General features: G+C 33.0%; 1 protein-coding gene across 3 annotated transcripts in view; it reads left to right on the top strand.

Moving 5' to 3' along the window:
- Nucleotides 1–1,474: 1,474 nt before the first annotated feature.
- Nucleotides 1,475–24,065, top strand: part of LOC149771180 (uncharacterized) — an 87,247-nt gene continuing 64,656 nt past the window's right edge. For all 3 annotated transcript variants that reach the window (XM_089948777.1, XM_089948776.1, XM_089948774.1), the window contains exons 1-3: nucleotides 1,475–1,935; nucleotides 7,138–7,213; nucleotides 11,757–11,862. In XM_089948777.1, the coding sequence (XP_089804903.1) occupies nucleotides 1,609–1,935; nucleotides 7,138–7,213; nucleotides 11,757–11,862 (509 nt within the window). In that variant the 5' untranslated portion in view covers nucleotides 1,475–1,608. The remainder of the gene's footprint in view (nucleotides 1,936–7,137; nucleotides 7,214–11,756; nucleotides 11,863–24,065) is intronic.

The raw sequence follows: 24,065 nt of genomic DNA, 5'->3' as shown, positions 1-24,065 counted from the left end.
TTCAGTCATTCAGTCCAGAATTGCCGCTGAGTATCAACCCAACTGGCATGGTTCTAAATCGTCGTTAGAATTTTATATTTGGTCCGAAGGGACTGAATTTATTTTTTTGTTGTGTTGTGGGTAGCAAAGAGATTTATTTTGAGCCAATACATTTTTTCCTCAAGATATTTTTTCAACTAATATAATGGGTATAGTAGTTTAATGTGGCTATAAAATCAGAGTGAGATTATTTTGATTTCAAGTAATTTGTTAGCCAGGAAGTTTGTTACCCCCCCCCCCAAGACTAAATGATCACTCAGTTTTTCTTAAAACTTAAGGGCGAAGAGTTCCCTTTTGAACTATAGATAGTCAGTACATTCAGCTCCCGCAGTGGTAAATATCTCCAAGGAAGGATTGACCCTAAAAAATGCTGTTTTTCAAACTGTCTCCAGAGGTTATATTTTGCTTTAAGTTTGAAGAAACATTTTATCTTGCTAAGACGCATAAGTGATTAATTCTGAGGCTGAGATGTTTACAAGGTCGTTGATGATAACATCACTATGATTGATTGATGTGTGCTTGAATATCAGTAACCATTTCCTTTTTACCTCTTCTCTAAATGTTGTTTAGTTTCTCCTGCTTTAACACTTAAATTGGCACTTTAGAATCGGCCGCAGCTCTACAGGACTCACGGTACCAATTCAGTTCCCATAGTTAACCTATGCAAACACCATGATATTAAAAATTCAATAACTTAAATTTTTTGAGTGCTTATGATCAAACCTCTATTTATCAGTATAGATGAAACTTGGATGTCAGCTTCTGTGTTGAGGAAAGGATATAAGCCGCCGCGGCATTTTCTGGACCTGCACGTGTTTGAAACATGTGTTTTCAATTCCGCACCAAAGAGTCAGGTGCTAATTTTAGTAATGAGTGTTCCAAATTCAAAGACTGTTAAAGGACTGAAATTCAGTAAAACAATGTCTCTATTTTTTTCACTTATAACTAGGATAAGCTCTCAAAAGATTCTTTTTCCTTAAACATTACTTACATTATTAACCAATCCTGGTTAGCCTAACCCATATATACTCTATTTTCGGTCCACCCATTTCCAGGATGGTTACCATTTTATTTCCATATCAGTAGTACCGTGTGTCCTACAGTGAATGCGTATAAGAAAGACAACTCATTGAAACAGGAACATTTTCAATTTATAGGTTACTTCCCATCGCTATATGTAGAGTTGCTTCCCTCAGATACATGGCGGATGAATATTCTTTTCCACAATCTCTTTTAAAACTTATTTAATAAAGGTTTTCATGACTCAAACACATAAATCATATGTAACTAAACATAAAACAGGATGGGAATCAATATTTATTTCAAAAGTTTTGAGATAACACGTAAAGTTTATGAACCTTTTTAAAACGCGTACTTATCAAGCACCGACTGCAATTAGGTTGTAAACAATATGGACGACTGTTGCTAGATAGCGACTCATTCATAAGACATTTATCACAGCTATCCAAAAATCTGTCATAAAAATGCAAAAGAAGGAAGAAAAAAGTTATATCAATTTTTAATTTTATCGATGTTTATAATCATGAGAAGGTGAAATATACCGTTAGAATGAGTGCACGATCCAACAAAAGCCAGGTGAATGCGTCAGGTCGCTCGGGAAGCGGTAAAGATACTGTCAACTTCACGTTGGCACCAAACCAAATGTCGCGTGAGGATCCTGGGAAAGACGCAAGTGTATTTGTGTTAGACCCAGATTTACAGAAAGAGGAATATCTGCCAGAGAATTATTCTAGAGACAATCTGAGAAAGAATAGCGGAGGTCAGAGGCAGTCCAGTGGTAGAATGTCTCGAGAATCACTGTCATCTAAGAGAACGGATGTGTCGAATGCCAGTCGTATTGTTAAGTCCAGAAGCAGACCGAAGAAAGAACACGAGGTGGATCTAAGTGTTTACCACTTATTTGAGAATAACTATTTTATTTTATTCAATTTTTATATTAACTGTCAACTACTACACAAGTGTAACAACAGCAGCTTTTTCGTGATTTGATTCTTAGGTCTGTCACGCTCTATGTCTACTCAGTATAGACCTATGACAAGTCATTTTGTTCATTACATGAATACAGAATAAAGTTGCCAGAGGTTTCATCCACTTTTAAGTTTGCTTCTATGCGGTTTATTCCATTTTCAAGTTCAGCATGTTTCTGGCCTATTGGTTGAATACCAGTTGTCACGATTGTGCTGATATCTTGCTGTTGTCATGATGGTGCTGATATCTTGCAAATGGGCTCAGAATTTTACTTGTTATGCAAGTTTTAAAAGATCATTTCAAGGTGTACTTTTAAAGTATGCTTAGTAAGTAAAAAAAAATCATTCATTAGCAAGATATTAGCGTTATGACAAAACTAGTATGTGGTGAGAAATGGTCCTCAGCCAGTATAGATTTTTGTTTCAAGATGTATGAAAAATTGATTTTATTTGTGAGGCTAACATATTATAATTTACATAAACTTTAAATGTGTTCATATCATCCAGTTCAACTTGTGACAGACCATGTTGATGGAATTTGTTCAGTTTCTCAAATTGGCTAATGTGCTATAAAAAGCCTACAAAATAACTGTAATCATTGTTTAATTTCATATAAGTAGGCAGATTAAAGAACATTTAAGAAGAACAGAGTATAGTCTTTATGCAGCTACAGGTTTAGCTTGGATTTGGGCAACATAGATTGGCAACCTGGCTAGTTTCTGGCCTATTGGTTGAATACCAGTTGTCACGATTGTAGTGGTAGTGGTTTCAGACTTATTGAGAGTAATTAAAGTTAAATTTATCTAAAAGAAGATAGAATTTATGATGAAATTTTTGTTCTTGTTGCTGGAAGGGTTTTATTCCTATCAGGGATAAGGGGTTTTAGGGGCAGATTTTAGATCCCACCCTCATTTCGATATAGAATCATCCAGCCAATTTCAGTGATTATATGCTAAAATGAAACAGAACTATTTTAAAGTGAATTTCTTTACTGTGAATAAGACAAAATTCTAGCATATTTTGTACATTTATGTTTTTCTCTGGTGAATGTTGAATAAGATTCATTTTATTTACTGTAAGTGAACTAAGACAAACATATATAACTTGTGTTGTCTAATTGAATGTGTAGATTTGTCTTGAGAGGGAGTCAAGGATGCTTGAATCAAAAATATTATCATTCTCTTAAGGGAGTTGTTTTCAGGCCTTTTTGTATTGAATATTCTCACATAATTTATGGAAAATATAATATGATAATTTCACATCCATATTTGTGCTACAGCAATGTACCACCAGTGAAGATGATTTGCTGATGTCTAAAGGCTTGTTTGAGTTGTATGTATATATATCATAAATTGTTCATCAGTACATGTATCAGATAAAATGTTGGTAGTAGGTAAAAACATCCATTGCCCAGTAATCTGTGTCAGCTAAAAAGTAAAGTGTACAACCAAATGACTCAATGTCAAATTCTACCATGGCAACCATCTTTCTTTATTAAAGTTAAATTAGTAGGTGTGCAAGCAAACTCAATACAATGGGCTATGTGTAAGTTTACACCCATTCTCATATAATTTGCAATAAATACAATGGTACATTTTTTATAAATAAATGATTACTTTAAAAACAATTGGAATTTCCATTAACACATTAACCCCTGGAGTTTTTTGTTGATTTCATCTGAAATTTGAGTAGGAAAACATCTTGAAAGCTATTTCTGAATACATCCTTAAACACCAACTTCCAGTTGATCTTCATATAACATACTGCCTAGTTGTGTTAGAAACATCATTTTTCATTGGCTGTTTGGCTCGCACATGAGCAGAAGAGTAAAAGTTGGAGCTCTTTTCTTTCTTTTTTTTTTTTTTGCTTAACGGACCCATTATTTTCGTATCGAGACCACTCTTTATTCTAAATGCCCATCTTATCCTACTTTTTGCAAAGGTTCATCTGTCTGTTTGCAGTTCATACCGGTCTGCCTTAGATCTGAAACCAAAAAGTCTACAATCCAGACACAATATCAGATTCTGATACTAGAAATTCCAGATTGTTTGGTATCATTGTAGAGCTACATCTGTCTACCTTTCTATAATACCACCCCATTTAGTGTATCATACATGACCTTGATGCTACAGAGCTCAGCAGTAGGCTACTACCTCCTGCCACTTAAACTCATCACCAGGGGTTAATGTGTTAAAATGATATTCAGGAAATCAGATTTTTTTCAGATGGAGTGTCCAATGTTCAACAATGACATTTGAAAATTTGTTCTACCCTTGTGGCAGGGTCTATTCTAGGGTTCATGATTGTAGAATTTGTGCTCAGTTGTGAAATACTGTGCTGAAAAGCAGCAGAATGTGCAAAAATTGGATGTAATTTTTTTTATGTTCTTGGTTCTTGTTAAATTCCCCCCACCCCTTGTTTTAGAACATTTCAAATTTATGATGAAATTCTCACCCCATATTTTTTCCTATACAATAGATTTTGTTGGGGGCAAGGAGAGGTGTGAAGAGTGGAATTTAAGAGAGAGAGCTGAGAACAAAATTAGTTATATGGCAAATAGGGGCTACATGGTTAGGTGCTAGTTGAGAATAATTTGGAATAATTAGTTTCCAGATTAGACAGATATTACTGCATATACATTAACTGTTATAAATACCACTTGTTTGATTCTTTTACAGATGTTCCACTAGGAATGTATGATACCCAGAAAAATATATTTCATTATAGAGATGATAACATATGCATATAAAACCACTTTCTTTCTTAAAAAGGTTAATTGTATCATTTCTGGAAATAATAATTTGAATTTGTAGGAGTGGCAAAACATGGTAGTGAGACAAGTGAAAAGGTTGCTTCCTTGCTCTGGATAATTCATGATCAGGGTCGAGAGAGGTCATAATTTTGAGAAAATTAATTTGAAAGGAGAAAAAGAAAAAAGGTTAAGTTTTATCCATAAAGAAAAAATTGAGGATTGCCTCAATTCATTTTTCAAGACTAAAATGACTTCCAGATTGTACTTTAAAACTAAAGAGTTATATTCTTTGTACTTTTTAGTGTATTTAAATCTAACAAAAATCTCCAATGTTTTAAGAAATAGCATAAGCAAGATAATGTAAATTCTCCATTTGAGGAAAACGTTTTTTGCAGTGAAACTGGGGCTGGGTGCTGTATTCACATAACTTTCTGAGCTTGACGCTGAAGCTCAAACTCAGAGGCACAGCTTATCCTCCATATTTTGATGGAGTTCCATAAATGTTGATTATGGGCATCACCAGAATATGTGCATATTGACATATCATTATGATCACAAACATTTTGTTAGAGTTATTGCCCTTTTGTCTTGTAGCCTGATGGTCTTGTTAACACAGCTGATCTCAAAGCGTTTGATTGATTGACATGAAAGTTGGTAAATATTATGCTGGTATTACTTTGCACTTGCAAAATTTATAGAGTTGTCACCCTTTTGCCTTTTAGCTTAATGCAGTGTATGACAATCTGGTTAGTACAACTAGACCCAAACTTTTTGATGGATTGCCTTGGAAGTTGGTAAATATTATGGTCATTACCAGAAGATGTGCATATTGACAAATTGCTTTGATCTGTAAGTTTATTTAGACTTATTGGTTTTTATGTTTGGTTGCTTAATGCAGTGTGTATGACACAATATTGCTTGCACAGCATGTCTCAGTTTTTAACAGATTGCCTTGAAAGTTAGTTGGTAAATAGTACAGTCATCACTTAAAGAGACACATATCAGCAAATCACTTTGTCCCCACAATTTTTATTAAAGTTAATGCCTTTTTTGTCCTGTAGTAATACTATTGTATATGACACAATTTTGTTGATGCAACTGTTTCGATTGTTTTAACGGATTCCATAAAAGATTGCGTCTTATAACATAATGCAGTGTATAACACGATCTTGCCTGTGCAACTAGTCCCACAATTCTGATGAACATATGCAGATGTCAGATTGTGGTCATCACCTGAAAATGTGCATATCAGCAAATCACTTTGCTTGCCTATACATTTAGAAAAGTTAATGCCATCGTTGTCTTCTAGTTAATACTGTTTGTTACATAATGATGTTAGTGCAACTGGTTCAACAGTATTTGATGAATTTCATTGAAACTTTGCTTCCACAATTGTTTTGCTTGAGTTATGGCTCATTTTATCTTGTAGATTAATGCAGTCTATGATACCGGCTTGTTAGTGCAACTGGTACCAGTTTTTGATGGATTATCATGAAAGTTGGTAATTATTCTTGTTATCATCTGATGTATATATTGACAGATCATTGCAATTTTTGTTGTGGTATTTTCATATGGTGATAAATACAGTGTATCACAGAACCTTGTGAAAACAACTTGTCTTAGAGTTTTTAATAGATTGCTATGAAATTTGTTCATATTATGGTTGTCACTTAAAGATACACTTATTGACAAATTTTTATGCTTCCTTGATTATTTTAGGAATTATTGCCCCTGTTGACATGCAGTGTGTACATTGTATGACAGAAGTTTGTGAATACAACTACCAGTATTCTTGCAGTTTTCAATGGCTTGCTGTAAAAACTTTGTATAAACTTTTACAAGAGTTATGCCTCTTTTTGGACTCCTCATTTCCATTATGGAGTAGAGGTGGGGTGCGAGAGAGGCTAGGGTATATTTATGCGAGCAAATTGCTTAACTTGGATCCCATTCCTTGACTACTATATTTCAGTGACATATCTGTACACTATATTATTGCTTAAAAGCAAAGTCCAACTGCAAATAATATAGACCCTGATATTCCAGGTTCTATGTTGTTTTGTTCTGCTGATTATTCCTAACAAATTGCATGGATACCAATATAATTTTGCTTTATATGATGGCAGATATGAGTTTGGGTGGTTTACAGTTGGACTTGTCTTATAATCTGGTATGTATGGTACATAATATGATATAATATTTTTGGGGTTTTGAGCTTGACCTTGGGTTTCTTGCGTAAAAAGTTTCAAGAATATGAGGTGAGGAGTGACAAAACGGATTAATGACTGGTTTTTAATGTTGAATGTAACCCTGTTTAATGAATGATATTTATGAAGAAGTTTTCATTATCTATGATTACAGACTGATGCTTTTCTGAGTATTGATAATCTGCCACAAGATGCCACGTTTGTGTCTGAGAAGTCACAGGGATCAGCAGGTTAGTCATGCTATCATCAGTCTAAAGTTTTAAAGCAATATTGTCACAATGATGTCATCATGTTCATGCTATTTCAGACTCAGTAAATTTTGGCGGAGTCAACATTAGACCAATGTTACTGCTTGCATAAATTTCCATTGCTTTTGTTTCATTTGCCAGTGGACCTATGCTATTTAAAACTAACAAACTTAACTGTATTGTTACATTATGTCCAGGCTGAGCATAGTCTGTACTGTTTGTTCTAACAAAGATTTACAGTTAAGAAGGTAGACCTTAATCTTTCACTGTCGGTAAGTTATGAGAAGGTAGATTTTGGTCTATACTGAAAGGAACATGTGATCAGGCAATGTGAAGCAAATCTATGCTTTGAATCAACCAGTTTTTTGTAGTTAGATTGCCTGTAATTTATTAAAAATAAAGTTACTCCATATTTGGTCATCTTGGAAAATTGAAATGAGCAATTCTGCATCTACTCACAACATTAAGATGAATGAAGAATTTCACTTCAAGTTTCAGAGATCTTTGTAGTTGACACAACAAAAAATGTCTGGTTTTATTTGGCGAGATATTTGCATTGTAGTTGAAGTAATTAATTAACTTAGATGAGATTTTTTAGAGGTGCTTGCAATAAAATGGATAAAATGTCAATTATGAACAACTGAATTAAGAACTCTACAATGAATTCATGGATATTTCCAATAGCATTTTGATGTACTCCTTTTGTGCATGTTGTAGATTTATTTGCCAGTATTGGATGTGTATGGTATGAATGTATCATGAGTTTACCAACACTATTGTCTCACATGCATGAAATATTAATAAAAATTACCAGGAACTGTTATATGCAATAGCATTTCTTCTTATAGTTTAGCTATGTGGTTGGTATTTGATGCTTGTATCTAAAGGAGGAGAATACGTTTTTGCAACGTGTAATTTGATAGCGGATCTATCTCTACAAGTTTTCCATTGGGGTTCAAGGGCATGGTTTTGGGCATGTGTATCACCAGCTTTGAAAGAAAGATACACTCAAAATCACTAACAAGCACCAAGCGTGTAAACAAGGACCTTCCCACAACTCATGATTTTACATTATTCTGGGCTAAAATAGTTGGTAGAAGCACAATTTTACCATTTTTTTTAAACCGAGGACATCCTTTGTTTTAGTTGTGTCCTCGGTACATTGGTGTGTAATTTCATGAATGTCCTTGATTTACACCAAATACAAATGTGTTCACACACACACACACACACACACACAACTGTGAGTGCATAAAAGAAGTAATTCACTAACTCAGACCAAGTCTACTTTTGGGTTAAAACTTATCTCTCTGGGCCCTTTGAGACAGAAGTAACTTTTCCCTAAAATTCTAATCTCATTTTAGTCCCTGGTTTTTTGTACATTAGTTAGATCTATATTTCACATGGTTGAATACAGCAGGCTTGACATTATGATCTTTCACTAACCAACAAATGATGATAATACAAATTTTACTATCCAGCTTAATTGTCACTGATCCTGATAAAATCAATGAGAAGCCAGATCAGTTTCTAATAAAACATTTATTATTCATTAGCATCAACTCAAAACTTCTGGTTTTCTCCCAAAAACACCTCATGAAAATTGAAAAGTTAATATTCAGTCTTCTGCCATAATTAGCTCTGCTTCCTTGGAATTTTGATTTAGTGTATTCCTCTGTCATTATGTTTAGGGTGCTTGCATTGTATGGTTCCAGGCATGATATATGAATCTTTTTAAACCCATCATAAATGAGGTAACCTTGGCACTTTCATATTTCCCGATCGCTCAGTGCAGAGAGTGCACAGCATCACAGACTTTTCTGGGTCATGCTGTAGTCATTTGTACTCATTTGCCCAGAATTTCAGGTACTTTCACTGTCTCTTGGCTTCATCGTACTTGTGATTATGTATGCTCTCTCTCGTCATCATCTGCTATCTGCCATTTTGATCATGATTGTGCACCTTGCAAATACTGCTACATGTTTACAATTGTCAGTGCACAATGCACTGAATTTTGATCAATAACAACATAAATATAGTAGAACCTGTCTTGAAAGACGACCCCTTCTGCCAAGAAATAATGGTCTCTCAAAACAGGTGGTCTCTTGTAACAGGTAATAACACTATACAATCATAAATCTGTGCATGGAGATTCTGGTCTCTCAAAAGAGGTGGTCTCTCATAGCAGTGGTCTGTCAAGACAGGTTTTACTGTATTTGAACACATTGTTAAGGATTATTTGCTGAGTCATCAAACATGACCTTTTCCAATTTATCAATGTTAGCCGGACACCCTTTATCTTTCTGTTATCATCAGTAAAGAAATTAGTGTTTGGGACAAGTAAGCCAGCCTAATACCACATGCTTGAAGACTGTTTTAACAATAATCAAACTAATTAACTGAATGAGTTTTTGTACCATGAGCATTTATTGTACCACATTAAGTGCATGATGTTGATTGGTAATCAATTACACAACAAACAGATCAATTACCCATTGAAAGGAACACTGATACATGTTTTATTTGATACATCTGAAACGAGACCACTTATTAAAGGTTATGATAGCTACTGGCAGTTATTTTAATTGCTCCAATGGATTAGTGATGATTAATGGATTAGTGATGATTGGAGATTGAATGATCCATCAGCAAAGTTACTAAGCATGGATTATTGGTATTTTAATCCCTCATAACACTTTGCAGTTTTGTGGTTCCTTTGAACAGCTTATAGTAAGAGATCACTGCATATTATAGTGACCAATTTTCTTGCATGATAAATAAACTTTTATGAGACAGTTAAATTGTTAGAGGCAACTAACACTGTCCTTGACACACAGTTGAGCAGCATATTTATATGTATGTAATGTAAATGCAGTGGTGTACAGCATGGACTCAAATCAGCATTATGTATTGCAGATCACTTAATTTGAAATCATATCTAGAATGAACATCTTAGACCTGTATTAGCTGGTACATTATGTGAGAGGCAGACCCATGTGTACACTGCTCCCTAAATCATATACACTTATCTACTGGTACATTATGTGAGAGGCAGACCCCGTGTGTACACTGCTCCCTGAAATCATAGACACTTATCTACTGGTACATTATGTGAGAGTAAGAGCCATGTGTACACTGCTCCCTGAAATCATAGACACTTATCTACTGGTACATTATGTGAGAGGCAGACCCCGTGTGTACACTGCTCCCTGAAATCATAGACACTTATCTACTGGTACATTATGTCAGAGTAAGACCCATGTGTACACTGCTCCTTCAAATCATAGACACTTATCTACTGGTACATTATGTGAGAGGCAGACCCATGTGTACACTGCTCCCTGAAATCATAGACCTGGATCTGGTAGTACATTATATGAGAGGTAGATCCATGTGTATGATGTTCACTTGAAATGATAGATCATTATCTACTGGTACAGTATGTGAGAGGCAGACCCATGTGTACACCATTCCTTGAAATCATAGATCCTTATCTACTGGTACATTATGTGAGGCAGACCCAAGTGTATTGATGTTCACTTGAAATCATAGATCATTATCTACTGGTACAGTATGTGAGAGGCAGACCCATGTGTACACCATTCCTTGAAATCATAGATCCTTATCTACTGGTACATTATGTGAGAGGAAGACCCATGTGTATTGATGTTGACACTTCAAATCATAAACAAAATGAACATCATTGATCCTTATATGCTGATCCAGTGTTTGAGAGCAGATCCATGTGTACATTGTTCATTCTAAATAATAACTAGAATGAACATCATGGATCCTTATCTACACGTACATCATGTGAGAGAAGATCTATGTGTACTGTGTTCACTTGAAATCATAAATGAAACTAATCATTGGTACTTACCTGCTTCTACATTGTATGAAAGCAGATCCATGTGTGCACAGTTCACTTGAAATCATAACTAGAATGAATATCATATATTCTTATCTGCCAGGACATTGAGTGTGGGCAGATCCATGTTTAAATCATGGATCCTTATGTGCCAGGACATAAGTGTGGGCAGATCCATGTTTAAGTCAAGGATCCTTTTCTGCTAGGACATTAAGTGTGGGCAGATCCATGTTTAAATCATGGATCCTTTTCTGCTAGGACATTAAGTGTGGGCAGATCCATGTTTAAGTCATGGATCCTTATGTGCCAGGACATTAAGTGTGGGCAGATCCATGTTTAAATCATGGATCCTTATCTGCTAGGATATAAGTATGGGCAGATCCATGTTTAAATCATGGATCCTTATCTGCTAGGACATAAGTGTGGGTAGATCCATGTTTAAATCATGGATCCTTATGTGCCAGGACATAAGTGTGGGCAGATCCATGTTTAAATCATGGATCCTTATCTGCCAGGACATTATGTGTGGGCAGATCCATGTTTAAATCATGGATCCTTATCTACCAGGACATTAAGTAAAGGTATACCTTTGTCGATGATGTTTTCTTAAGTGTTCTACTTGGATATGTATGGTAACAAGATCTGTTTCTGTTACAGGTGTTCGAAGAGGTAGACCTGCCCCACCAAAGTCCCCATCTTTAGTAACATGGCCTCGTGCCTCAGCATATGCTACACCTTTTTCACACAATTCGGGACCTGCAAGGTAAATACACTTATAGTCATGGATGAATGGATATACAAGACAAAAGATGTGTGAAAGCTTATCATCAAGATTTATTAAACTCATAATCCAGTAATTGAATGATTGCTTCAGGGTTTATACTTAACAAGTAGAGATTACAACAGTCCTTCGTATCTTATGCTTTTTAATTATGTTGTGCTGAGATGTGTCATGGCACATCCAACCATAAAAACAAAATATGTGTAGTTTAAACTTTTAATTAAATACAAAATATGTATAGCATAAACCCCTAATTAAATATATCCTAGCAACAATTAGTTCTTATTATCATTCCCCAAGACTTGTTTGAGTTCAGTTAAAATTTACCATCAGACTTGTTTGAATACCTGGTCCAATTGAAATTTACCATCAGACTTGTTTGAATACCTGGTCCAATTGAAATTTACCATCAGACTTGTTTGAATACCTGATCCAATTGAAATTTACCATCAGACTTGTTTGTATACCTGGTCCAGTTAAAAGTTACCATCAGACTTGTTTGATACCTGGTCCAGTTGAAATTTACCATCAGACTTGTCTGAATAACTGGTCCAGTTAAAATTTACCATCAGACTTGTTTGAATACCTGGTCCAGTTAAAATTTACCATCAGACTTGTTTGAATACCTGGTCCAGTTAAAATTTACCATCAGACTTGTTTGAATACCTGGTCCAGTTGAAATTTACCATCAGACTTGACCAGACATGCCTTTTAAGAGTTATGTATTTTACAGGGTAGAAGGTCTTCTTCTTGTCCTTAACAATTAAATTAAAAAAGTAGCATAGTGTAGGTGAAATTAAAAGGTATAGTTTTCATAGAAAACCTGAAACTAGAAAGGATGAGACAAAAATGGAAGCAACAGCAAATCCTGAACTAAAAGTGACACAATTTGTACTACATTTAAGATTTAAATATATGTTGTTTGTTTTACATCTTATACCATCTTTTTGAATGTTTTATGTTAAAATTCACAAGAGGAAAAAAATAATTGGCAAAAGTTAGTAAAAGTTTGGGATTCCTGACAGATATCCACTCAACATTTGATGTGGATAATACTGAACAACATTATTTAAAGAAACAGCTACTAGGAAAATCTGTGTGGAGTTTTTATTTATAGTGATGTCTCTGTTTAAAAGATATCTCAACATTTTCACTGAAGAAAATAAGATAAGAATATTTAATTTTCAGCTAAGAATGCTCAAGAGTCAAAGAGCAAATGTAAAGTTAAAAGTCCGACATGTGATGAGTAACCAATAAATGATTGCAATTTATCACACTTGTTAGATGTGCATTTGCAGTGGTGGTTTATATTCTCAGTTAGAACTGTTCCAGTCAAATATATTTATAATCCAAGAAAGGCTCTTTTAATGTGGAGCTCTCACCCTTGGATGGAATTTAGAATTTGTAACATTTTCAAATGAACTCTTTGAACAATCAGAGTTTCCTGGCATGTTATTAATATATTTAAAAAAAAGTGGCTTCCATGGGTACCACGTACGTTTAAATGGAAGCGCCCTTATAAGTTCTCAGACAAAGGAAAACATTTCATAGACTTAACAAATCCCTTGTAAATGTTTACTTTACCTCAAGGAAAACTTGTCACATACTTGGGAAAGCTCATGTAAATTTGAGTTTTGCGCAAAGAAAAACATGTCACATACTTGTATCACTCATTGATTCTATTCATGTTACTCAATCAATTACTGCAGTGTTGAGTTGGATTGACCATGAAGTTAAAATATCTTAAAACTCCATGTAGAGTCTCTTTAAGTCTTATTTCTCTTTTCATTTCTCATTAGTTCACCAGTTTTAAGTATGAAGATGCCTTGTCCAGTCTCATCTGCATCAATGACTTCGATAAATGTTTTAGGGCAAGTTGTTTGAATTTCAGTTTTTGAAATTATAGTTAAACTTCATTGATTACTTTATTTTGCTTTTAGTTATGTTTTTTCTTTTGAAAGTTGGTGAACATTTCATAAGATTAGAATCAAAATCTTCTAATTAATTACAATGTAGATCTGACATGCATAAATATGAGGTCATGTTCTGTTGATCTTTTGATTCACCAATGAAATTAAAGCTCTCATATTGCTGAAGGTAACGTATAATCCAAAACATGTATTTTCTGATGATAATCATCCCAAACACAAAATATAATGCATTATCTGATAGGCTACTATATATAGGTTGATAGGGAATTCCAAAAGTAGAACATTAACTTTTATCTGTGCCCATCAGATCTCCATTTTATCAGAGATCTTGATTTTAACCTGATTATTATCATTGCCACTGAACATTAACCAACTTTTTTAATTTGTCAGAGGTGACATTATCACCTGATCCAGCATTAGTATTCTTACAGCAGATTTAGTCTGTTTTTAAAAATCATATCAAATAATCAAGTCAGAGTTGACATTGTCACCAGATCCATCATCATTATTCTGACAGCAGATTTAGTTTGTATTTGGAAACATCTTCAGTTCTTGATTATCAGGCACCAGTTTGTTGCATCAATACATGCAGTGATTTTCACATATTTGATATCATTTTTCACATTCATCTATTAACCATTGTCAGAGACAGAGACATATAACATGTTAATGGCAATAAATCTGTTCCCTAATCCAACTAGGCCTGATGGGTAAAACTCACTCTTGAGCAGGTGCAATTTCATGCTACAAGTTGTTAAATTTTTATATAAAATTAAATTTTTATATCAGTGACGCCAGCAGAACTTAATATGTTGAAACCATTTACCTTGTATCATTCTTAGTCGACTTACCACTCGGCAGTCTGAATTAGAATTGTCACTATACCCCCTGATGAATGTGTTTAGGACATTCATGTTTGAATCTATAATGGATGTCAGTTTTTTGTGTGAAAGTTTTATAATTTATTTGACATGAAAATATCAGATGTTATAAAGTTAGGATTCATGACAGATGCTTCACTTTATTTGCTTGGATAAATCACTTTGGATATTTTTTAAAATTGAAAGTATTGTAAAAATTGCATGTATTAAATGAGAGTAGGAAAAGTTAGAAAAGTACTGTAGGTCTCATTTGATGTTTGACTTCCGTTACTAACTGTCATTGACAGTTATCTAATATTGCACTTAAATGGTGACTTGTAAAAAGAGTCGCTGAGTTATACTTGTCATGTTACTCGATTTTTGACAGAAAACCTATGTACACGTAGAAATTGCAGGTAATGTTTTATATTTCTGCATGTAACATCATAACGTGCACTGCATCTTGGTTTATAAAGACCACTTATGAATTTGTTGTTTTTCTTAATTGAAAATTAGTCATATTTCAGAAATGTGATTTTAAGGTTGCATAAAACCAGTTGGTTGTACCCTGTTTTCAGTAAAAGATATGAAATCTGTAGTAAAATATACTTTCAAATGTCATTCTTTCAGCACTTTATTCTTATTCTATTCTTCCGCACAAAATTATTAGTGTTTTTTTCTTCTTCTTTCTTGCAACCAGATAAAGGTTGTATCATCTTAAAACTGGAATTATGTTGACTACTTTTGTTATCAAATATGGAATTTATTATTTGTTTACATATTGTAGTCAGTGCTGCCATGCATTCAGTGCATCTTGATTTGAAGCTTTATGCGATTGATTTAGATGCAATATCTGCATACCCTGTTCAGTGTTGAATTTAACTGTGTGTAAGGGTATTGCATTTATCCTGGTTGCCAATTTGTATGCTCCTGCATTATCTGCGGGCTAGTGGGGGGGAGGGGTAATTAATTAAACCCTTCTATCGTATCACATCCTATTGCCATCCATCAATCACTGTATCCATCGGGTGGTGGGTGGGTTGGAATATAGTTTAATCCATGTCCATCATTCATGTGATATCCTGTGTCATACTGTTGCATCCATCCATTTGTGGGGTGATGGGTACATGGGCATGTAGTGTAACCCATATATGTCCATCATTTCACTCCCCAGCCATCAAGGATTTTGATTCTGCAAATTAACTTTGGAATGACTTGGTAGGCTTATGTAAATAAAACATTTTTACAATTTGATTTTGATCATTTTCTTACAAATTTTAATAGAGCTATGGCCTCTGTTTAACATAACACAATCCTGTAATGGCACATTTATGTTGTATAGACACATTCCTAATTTATTACACTATTACTGCCTTTTAGAAAACACCACAGATATATAACATATTCAAGGTTTCAGCTGTCAGTCTTTCGGTGAGAAAAGATTCCTGGAGGTTTTCTGTATAACTTCAAATTCACAGTTATTTCAATCAGATATTTTTTCCACCATAATGGCTGGAGAATTTGAAAATTCCTATTTTACGGAGTGAAAGTTTACATAATGGATGTTTTCACAACACTAACATTTGAGATCTTTTCACATACTCAGATTTGTTTTTAAATTGAAAAGAAATTCTCACCTTTGATATTTAGCAAAGCAGCAAGTGGAAAGGTATGGAAACTATTGATAAACAGCTTTGTGCTCTTTTTCAGGCTTTTGGCTGATATAGGTGTTAAACATCTCAGTGTTCTTTTTCAGGCGTATAGCTGATAACATTGAATTTTTTCCATTCAATGCCAGCTCTGATTTAACAGAAACTGTGGACAGGACTAGGTAGGAAACTTAAACCTTAATAAAAGGCATTTGTATCTGGTGTAGATGCCTGATGGTTTTGTGGTTTGGATTTGGAAAGTTTCATAGGGATTTTGGGTTCATTTCAAATTTGCATTAAATATCATATGTTGGAAAGGTACCTTTATGCGATTGTTCTTGACATATCTTGTCACTGGAATTCATTCTAGCATTTCTATCATTGGAAGCTGTTATACACTTGAATTGAAGCTTTTCACTTTTTATGTTGGACACTGTTACACACTTGAAATTAAAGCTTTTCATTTTTGGTGATTAACATTAAATATAACATAGTAGTGGTTTTTTATTTCATGGATATGTCACAGTTCTGTAGAATAAAAAAGATTAGATAGCAATGATTGTGACTAAAGAGGAAATACTTTATAGCAGTTATAGAAAAAACAAATAAGTTAGATTGACACAGTTTAAGACAATAAGGAACTGGATTGTATAGGAATACATTTATTTAGTAACTAGAAGAAGGGGAGGGGTGAAGGTCTAGAAAGGTTAGTTATGGTGGCTTTTATTAAAAGACATAAAGAAGTATGAGCACACACCATTATAGAATAAGAAGTTAGAAAATGCTTTTGGAAATATCTGATGCTGGAGAAAAAGGTACAAGAACATGGAAAAGTAAATGAGGCAAAAAAATAAGAAAAGAAGAAATTTATACTTCTTAGGCAAACTATGTAGATTTTCTTTCTTTCTGTTGAAATTACATTCAGCACCATTCACTCTAAGATAACAAACACTTTCATGTTGTCTTTTACATTTGATCTAAAATATTTACACAAAATGGCACAAGAAAGGTGATGTGTCTTCTCATAAATTTGTGTGTTCACACTTTGGTTTATATACACAATGTATAGTGTGAGTTTCCTCTGACTTTTTCCACCCCGTATTTGGTATTTGGATGGCTGTGGTGGGGTGTAACTTCAGAGCACATCATCAGTCAACAGAAATAATATTTATTTATAACTTTAATAAACCAGTACAGTCAAACCTGTCGTAACAAACACCTTTACTCAGCAGTCACCTGTTCACAATATCCATTCTAATTTTCCCCTGCAATTTTCCTATATAAATGCCCTGTATGTTATAATCCCCTTCTTTCAACAGTCAGTGGCTTGTGTTTCCTAACCAAACAGTGGTTTCTCCGAGTTGTAAGTGGTCACTGGGCATGGTTACAATGACTGCTCAGTACATGCAAACTAAGTTTTCTGCTTCTAGAGGAAGGCATTGTCTTAATAATGGAATATCATGTAGATTGATGTGCATACATTTTTTATCTTGTACTCATACTCCAGTCAATTGACATTTTAACTCAATGGTGACAGTATTTCAGATTTGAAGTGAGGCAGATTTTATCATTAGGATAGAGGCTTGATGCACTTTATTTGCTGATGGTTTAAAAGTATTCATGTTATCACAGCAGAAAAGGAAGTTGATTTTTGTGCCAATATGACACTTACTGGAAATCAAAGCTATCTCCAAAGAAAAAGCTTCTCTTTGAGAAGAAATATGAGCTGCATCCCTTTTCATTAGGGTTAGGGATAATTAAATATTCAAAACTTGTCTGTAAAGTCAGGTGAAGTTTTGGTTCACAGGATACAAACAATTGCCATATACAGCTTCTTTGGATTTCCTGTTCATCACAGGTTTCTCACATAAACTGACTGTCTTTTGATCTTAATGAGGTGAGCAATCACTTATCCAGATATTATTTTCAAAGCATGAACAGCTGTTTTAAAAAATCTCTTGTATAAGTTGACTGTTCAAAGAGTCAGTCCTATGTTTTACAGTTATATGCAAAGCTGTCAGTCAGTAGTGAAATTATTTTTTTGCCATTGTTCACAAAATAAACTAAGATTTTTGATTATTTTTAGTGCACATAAAACAATCTTGATAATGTAATAATAATAATAATAATAATAATAATAATATTCAGTGTATGATATTTGTTCAAAAACTGATTGTTTCAAGATGAACCTGTGTAAAGAAGTTACCTGAGTACAAAGGCCAGTTTAGCCTTTTCCCATGCTTGGCATCTATTGACAGGTTTGACTGTATGTGAATCAGTTATCCATAATTCAACAGATTCTAATCTGTCATGTAGAATTACTTAGTTATGTGATTGCAATGGTCAAATATCTTTTGTATTCTTCCTTTATAGTTTGCACTGCTCTACTGACTTAGTGGTGCAGGAGGTCATGGGTTTGAGCCCCGGCGAAGGACTTACAAAAATGGTACTAACAGCTGACAGCATTAAGAGGTTAGTGTTAGGACTGGTCGGCCTGGTGTCAAGATAATTTGATTGGGTGGGACATCGTGCTACATGTCTGCGGCATGATGCCCCAGTGCTAGACATTACTATAAACTGTCACACTGCAGACATCGTAGCGATATGACTGAAAAATTGTTAAAGCTACATTAAAAATCCAAATCACACACACACACACACACACACACACACACACACACACACACACACACACACACACACACACACACACACACACACACACACACACACACACACACACACATACATACACACACACTTTATAGTTTGCACGAATTGTATGATCGTATGAATTTTGATGGTCAAGGAAAACATAAACTGTGAGATTTTGTATGACATGTGGAAGCAGTATGTGAGATGATAAAGAAAGAGTCCAATTTGTAAATACTATTATTTTGGTTTCAAGAGATGAAATTGTTATGTTGTATAATATAAGTCATCTTCCATTCGACTTCTTGAAGGTAGTGACTTGATATAAAGTCACTTAATTTTGCTAGTACCATAACAGCAGTAATTGGACACATCAGATAAGAGATTTTTACAGCCACACCTTATGATGTAAATAAGTGGGGAAAAAACAAGGCATTGTTCTGGATCGGGTCCTCAGATTGGACAGTGCATATGCCTGGGCTACATTATGGTATAAGCATGTGATTTCAACAGATGCTGGTAATATGCTTTGACCATTTACCTCAATATAGCTGTCCAAATATCCAGCATAGGGTTGGAAAGGTCAGAAGAAACTTGGACTAATATGCATGTCTGTCCATCTGTGTTTCATTGTAAATTATGATATTTTCTATATAACCTGAACTTAGTCTATACAGAGAGAGAGAGATAGAAAGAGTGTGTGTGATTTGGATTTTTAACATAGTTTTAACAATTTTGCAGTCATATTGCTATGATGTCTGTAGTGTGGCAGTTTATAGTGATGTCTAGCACTGGGGCATCATGTCCCACCCAGTCACATTACCCTAAGACCAGGCCGATCAGTCCTAATACTAACCTCTTAATGCAGAGTACCAAGTGAGGTAGCTGCTAGTGCCATTTTTATATGTCTTTGGTATGACTTGGCTCGGGTTCAAACCCATCACCCTCCACCCACCCACCCTCACATCTGAGGTGGATGCCCCAACAAGTTTGGCCACTGAGAGAGAGAGAGAGAGAGAGAGAGGGAGAGAGGTGATTGTATTAATGGCATGGCTTTCAAATTACAGTTTCATATGTAAAATATGCATATATTGGCAATGGCTTTCAATTTACTATTTTGTTTTTACTATTTTTATTTTATCCACAATGAGTAGAACTATCAGTTTGAGCCCCTCAGATTAATCTTGTTAACATTGATTCAGTTTTATCTTAGAATATATTATTCTGTGTTTTTGATGTAGGATGCACAGGATGGTTTGATGACAGGGTTTGGCAGTAGCATTCTTTGTCTTTGATATCTTGTATCCATTAAGAAACTAATAAATAAATTAAGTTTTATTTGAAAGTACTGGAGCCATCACTATTTGATTTTTGCCATGAATGTTATTATTTATGTTAGCCAGTATATTATTGAATAAATGTATGTATTTATAAAAGAATTGCAAACAAAAAATACATTTCATATTGTACTTAATAATGTTAATATTTTTTGTCTGTTCTGTTTTGTTCTGCATGTATTGGTGTTAGAAATTAAAAAAATAAGAATTAAGGGAATGAAATAAAAAGGGCTGAATTGATCCAGTTACATACTAAAATGTGCAATAAATCTACAACTTAGAAAATCCTAATCAGCAATTTAGTAAACTGTGAATTCATTGATATTTTTATGTATGAATTTATATGGTTTTGCAAAATTATTTATAGCATTATTGATACTAAAATTAATAGACTGTCAAAGATATCTCATTGTCTGCCAGTAGCTTCTCTTGGATTGGTGGTTCTTTCCAGGGATTTTCCTGGGTTCTTCCTCCACCATTAATACTGGCTACCATGTATAGCCTATTGTGTGCTGCAAAAAATATGGCATTAAACCCTACAACAACAACAACAATATCTCATTGTCTCACTAGATTTATCATTGTTTCATCATAAACTTTTTAGTTTGTAGCAGTCAAGGAATAGATGCAAATCAGTATGCAATGGCAGTAAAGGAATGCATGAAAATCTGTATCCCAAAGCAGAAATGAAATGCATGAAATTCAGTATCCCATAGCAGCATGGAATGCATGAAAATTAATATCGCATAGCAGCCATGGAATACATGAAAATCAATATCCCACAGCATCCATGGCATGCATGATAATCAGAATTATATAGCAGCCACGGAATTCATGATAATCAATATCCCACAGCATCCATGGTATGCATGGTAATCAGAATTATATAGCAGCCATGGAATTCATGATAATCAATATCCCACAGCATCCATGGTATGCATGGTAATCAGAATTATATAGCAGCCATGGAATTCATGATAATCAATATACAACAAAATTTTAGGTTGTATATAATATCTAAAATAAATGCTAAGAAAAAGTGCACATGTAGATGGATTGTTGGCACTAGTTTTTCAAATTATTGTTTGTCTGAATAGAGTATACAAGAACAGTTGTAGGATAATTAATAGAGTATACAAGAACAGTTGCATGATAATTAATAGAGTATAAAAGAACAGTTGTATGATAATTAATAGAGTATACAATAATAGTTGTATGATAATTAATAGAGTATACAAAAAAGTTGTATGATAATTAATAGAGTATACAATAACAGTTGTATGATAATTAATAGAGTATACAATAATAGTTGTATGATAATTAATAGAGTATACAATAATAGTTGTATGATAATTAATAGAGTATACAATAATAGTTGCATGATAATTAATAGAGTATACAATAATAGTTGTATGATAATTAATAGAGTATACAATAATAGTTGTATGATAATTAATAGAGTATACAATAACAGTTGCATGATAATTAATAGAGTATAAAAGAACAGTTGTATGATAATTAATAGAGTATACAATAATAGTTGTATGATAATTAATAGAGTATACAAAAAAGTTGTATGATAATTAATAGAGTATACAATAATAGTTGTATGATAATTAATAGAGTATACAATAATAGTTGTATGATAATTAATAGAGTATAAAAGAACAGTTGTATGATAATTAATAGAGTATACAATAATAGTTGTATGATAATTAATAGAGTATACAAAAAAGTTGTATGATAATTAATAGAGTATACAATAACAGTTGTATGATAATTAATAGAGTATACAATAATAGTTGTATGATAATTAATAGAGTATACAATAATAGTTGTATGATAATTAATAGAGTATACAATAATAGTTGCATGATAATTAATAGAGTATACAATAATAGTTGTATGATAATTAATAGAGTATACAATAATAGTTGTATGATAATTAATAGAGTATACAATAACAGTTGCATGATAATTAATAGAGTATAAAAGAACAGTTGTATGATAATTAATAGAGTATACAATAATAGTTGTATGATAATTAATAGAGTATACAAAAAAGTTGTCTGATAATTAATAGAGTATACAATAATAGTTGTATGATAATTAATAGAGTATACAATAATAGTTGCATGATAATTAATAGAGTATACAATAATAGTTGTATGATAATTAATAGAGTATACAATAATAGTTGTATGATAATTAATAGAGTATACAATAACAGTTGCATGATAATTAATAGAGTATACAATAATAGTTGTATGATAATTAATAGAGTATACAAAAAAGTTGTATGATAATTAATAGAGTATACAATAATAGTTGTATGATAATTAATAGAGTATACAATAATAGTTGTATGATAATTAATAGAGTATAAAAGAACAGTTGTATGATAATTAATAGAGTATACAATAATAGTTGTATGATAATTAATAGAGTATACAAAAAAGTTGTATGATAATTAATAGAGTATACAATAATAGTTGTATGATAATTAATAGAGTATACAATAATAGTTGTATGATAATTAATAGAGTATAAAAGAACAGTTGTATGATAATTAATAGAGTATACAATAATAGTTGTATGATAATTAATAGAGTATACAAAAAAGTTGTATGATAATTAATAGAGTATACAATAATAGTTGTATGATAATTAATAGAGTATAAAAGAACAGTTGTATGATAATTAATAGAGTATACAATAATAGTTGTATGATAATTAATAGAGTATACAAAAAAGTTGTATGATAATTAATAGAGTATACAATAACAGTTGTATGATAATTAATAGAGTATACAAAAAAGTTGTATGATAATTAATAGAGTATACAATAATAGTTGTATGATAATTAATAGAGTATACAAAAAAGTTGTCTGATAATTAATAGAGTATGCAAGAACAGTTGTATGATAATTAATAGAGTATGCAATAACAGTTGCATGATAATTAATAGATTATACAATAACAGTTGTATGATAATTTATAGAGTATACAATAATAGTTGTATGATATTTAACAGAGCATACAAAAAAGTTGTATGATAATTGATAGAGTATGCAAGAACAGTTGCATGATAATTAATAGACTATGCAAGAAAAGTTGTATGATAATTAATAGAGTATACAAGAAAAGTTGTATGATAATTAATAGAGTATACAAGAACAGTTCTAGGATAATTGATAGAGTATGCAAGAACAGTTCTAGGATAATTGATAGAGTATACAAGAACAGTTCAATGATAATTAATAGAGTATAAAAGAACAGTTGCATGATAATTAATAGGGTATACAACAACAGTTGCATGCTGATTGATAGAGTATACAAGAACATTTATAGGATAATTAATAGAGTATACCAGAACAGTTGTATGATAATTAATAGAGTATGCAAGAACAGTTGCATGATAATTAATAGAGTATCCAACAACAGTTGCATGCTAATTAATAGAGTATACCAGAACAGTTGTATGATAATTAATAGAGTATACCAGAACAGTTGTATGATAATTAATAGAGTATACCAGAACATTTGTATGATAATTAAAAGAGTATACAAGAACAGTTTTGGGTTTGGAGGGCCACTTAAATAGGATGATGATTAAAGTCTATATGATTCATACAATCAGTAATGTCAAATGATGTTTTACAATACATTGCCACTATAAACCAAACGATTCATCTTTTCATTATATTCAGCCAGGCAGAGTTGTGTGCCTTGTTAGATACATTTTAACATGAACAT

The sequence above is a fragment of the Sinohyriopsis cumingii genome, unplaced genomic scaffold (genome assembly GCF_028554795.1).
Source record: "Sinohyriopsis cumingii isolate HCF-2022 unplaced genomic scaffold, ASM2855479v2 utg002078l, whole genome shotgun sequence".
In the NCBI taxonomy this organism is placed as follows: Eukaryota; Metazoa; Mollusca; class Bivalvia; order Unionida; family Unionidae; genus Sinohyriopsis; species Sinohyriopsis cumingii.
The sequence above is the reverse complement of the archived record's forward strand: the minus strand, read 5'-3'. Positions and strand labels throughout refer to the sequence as shown.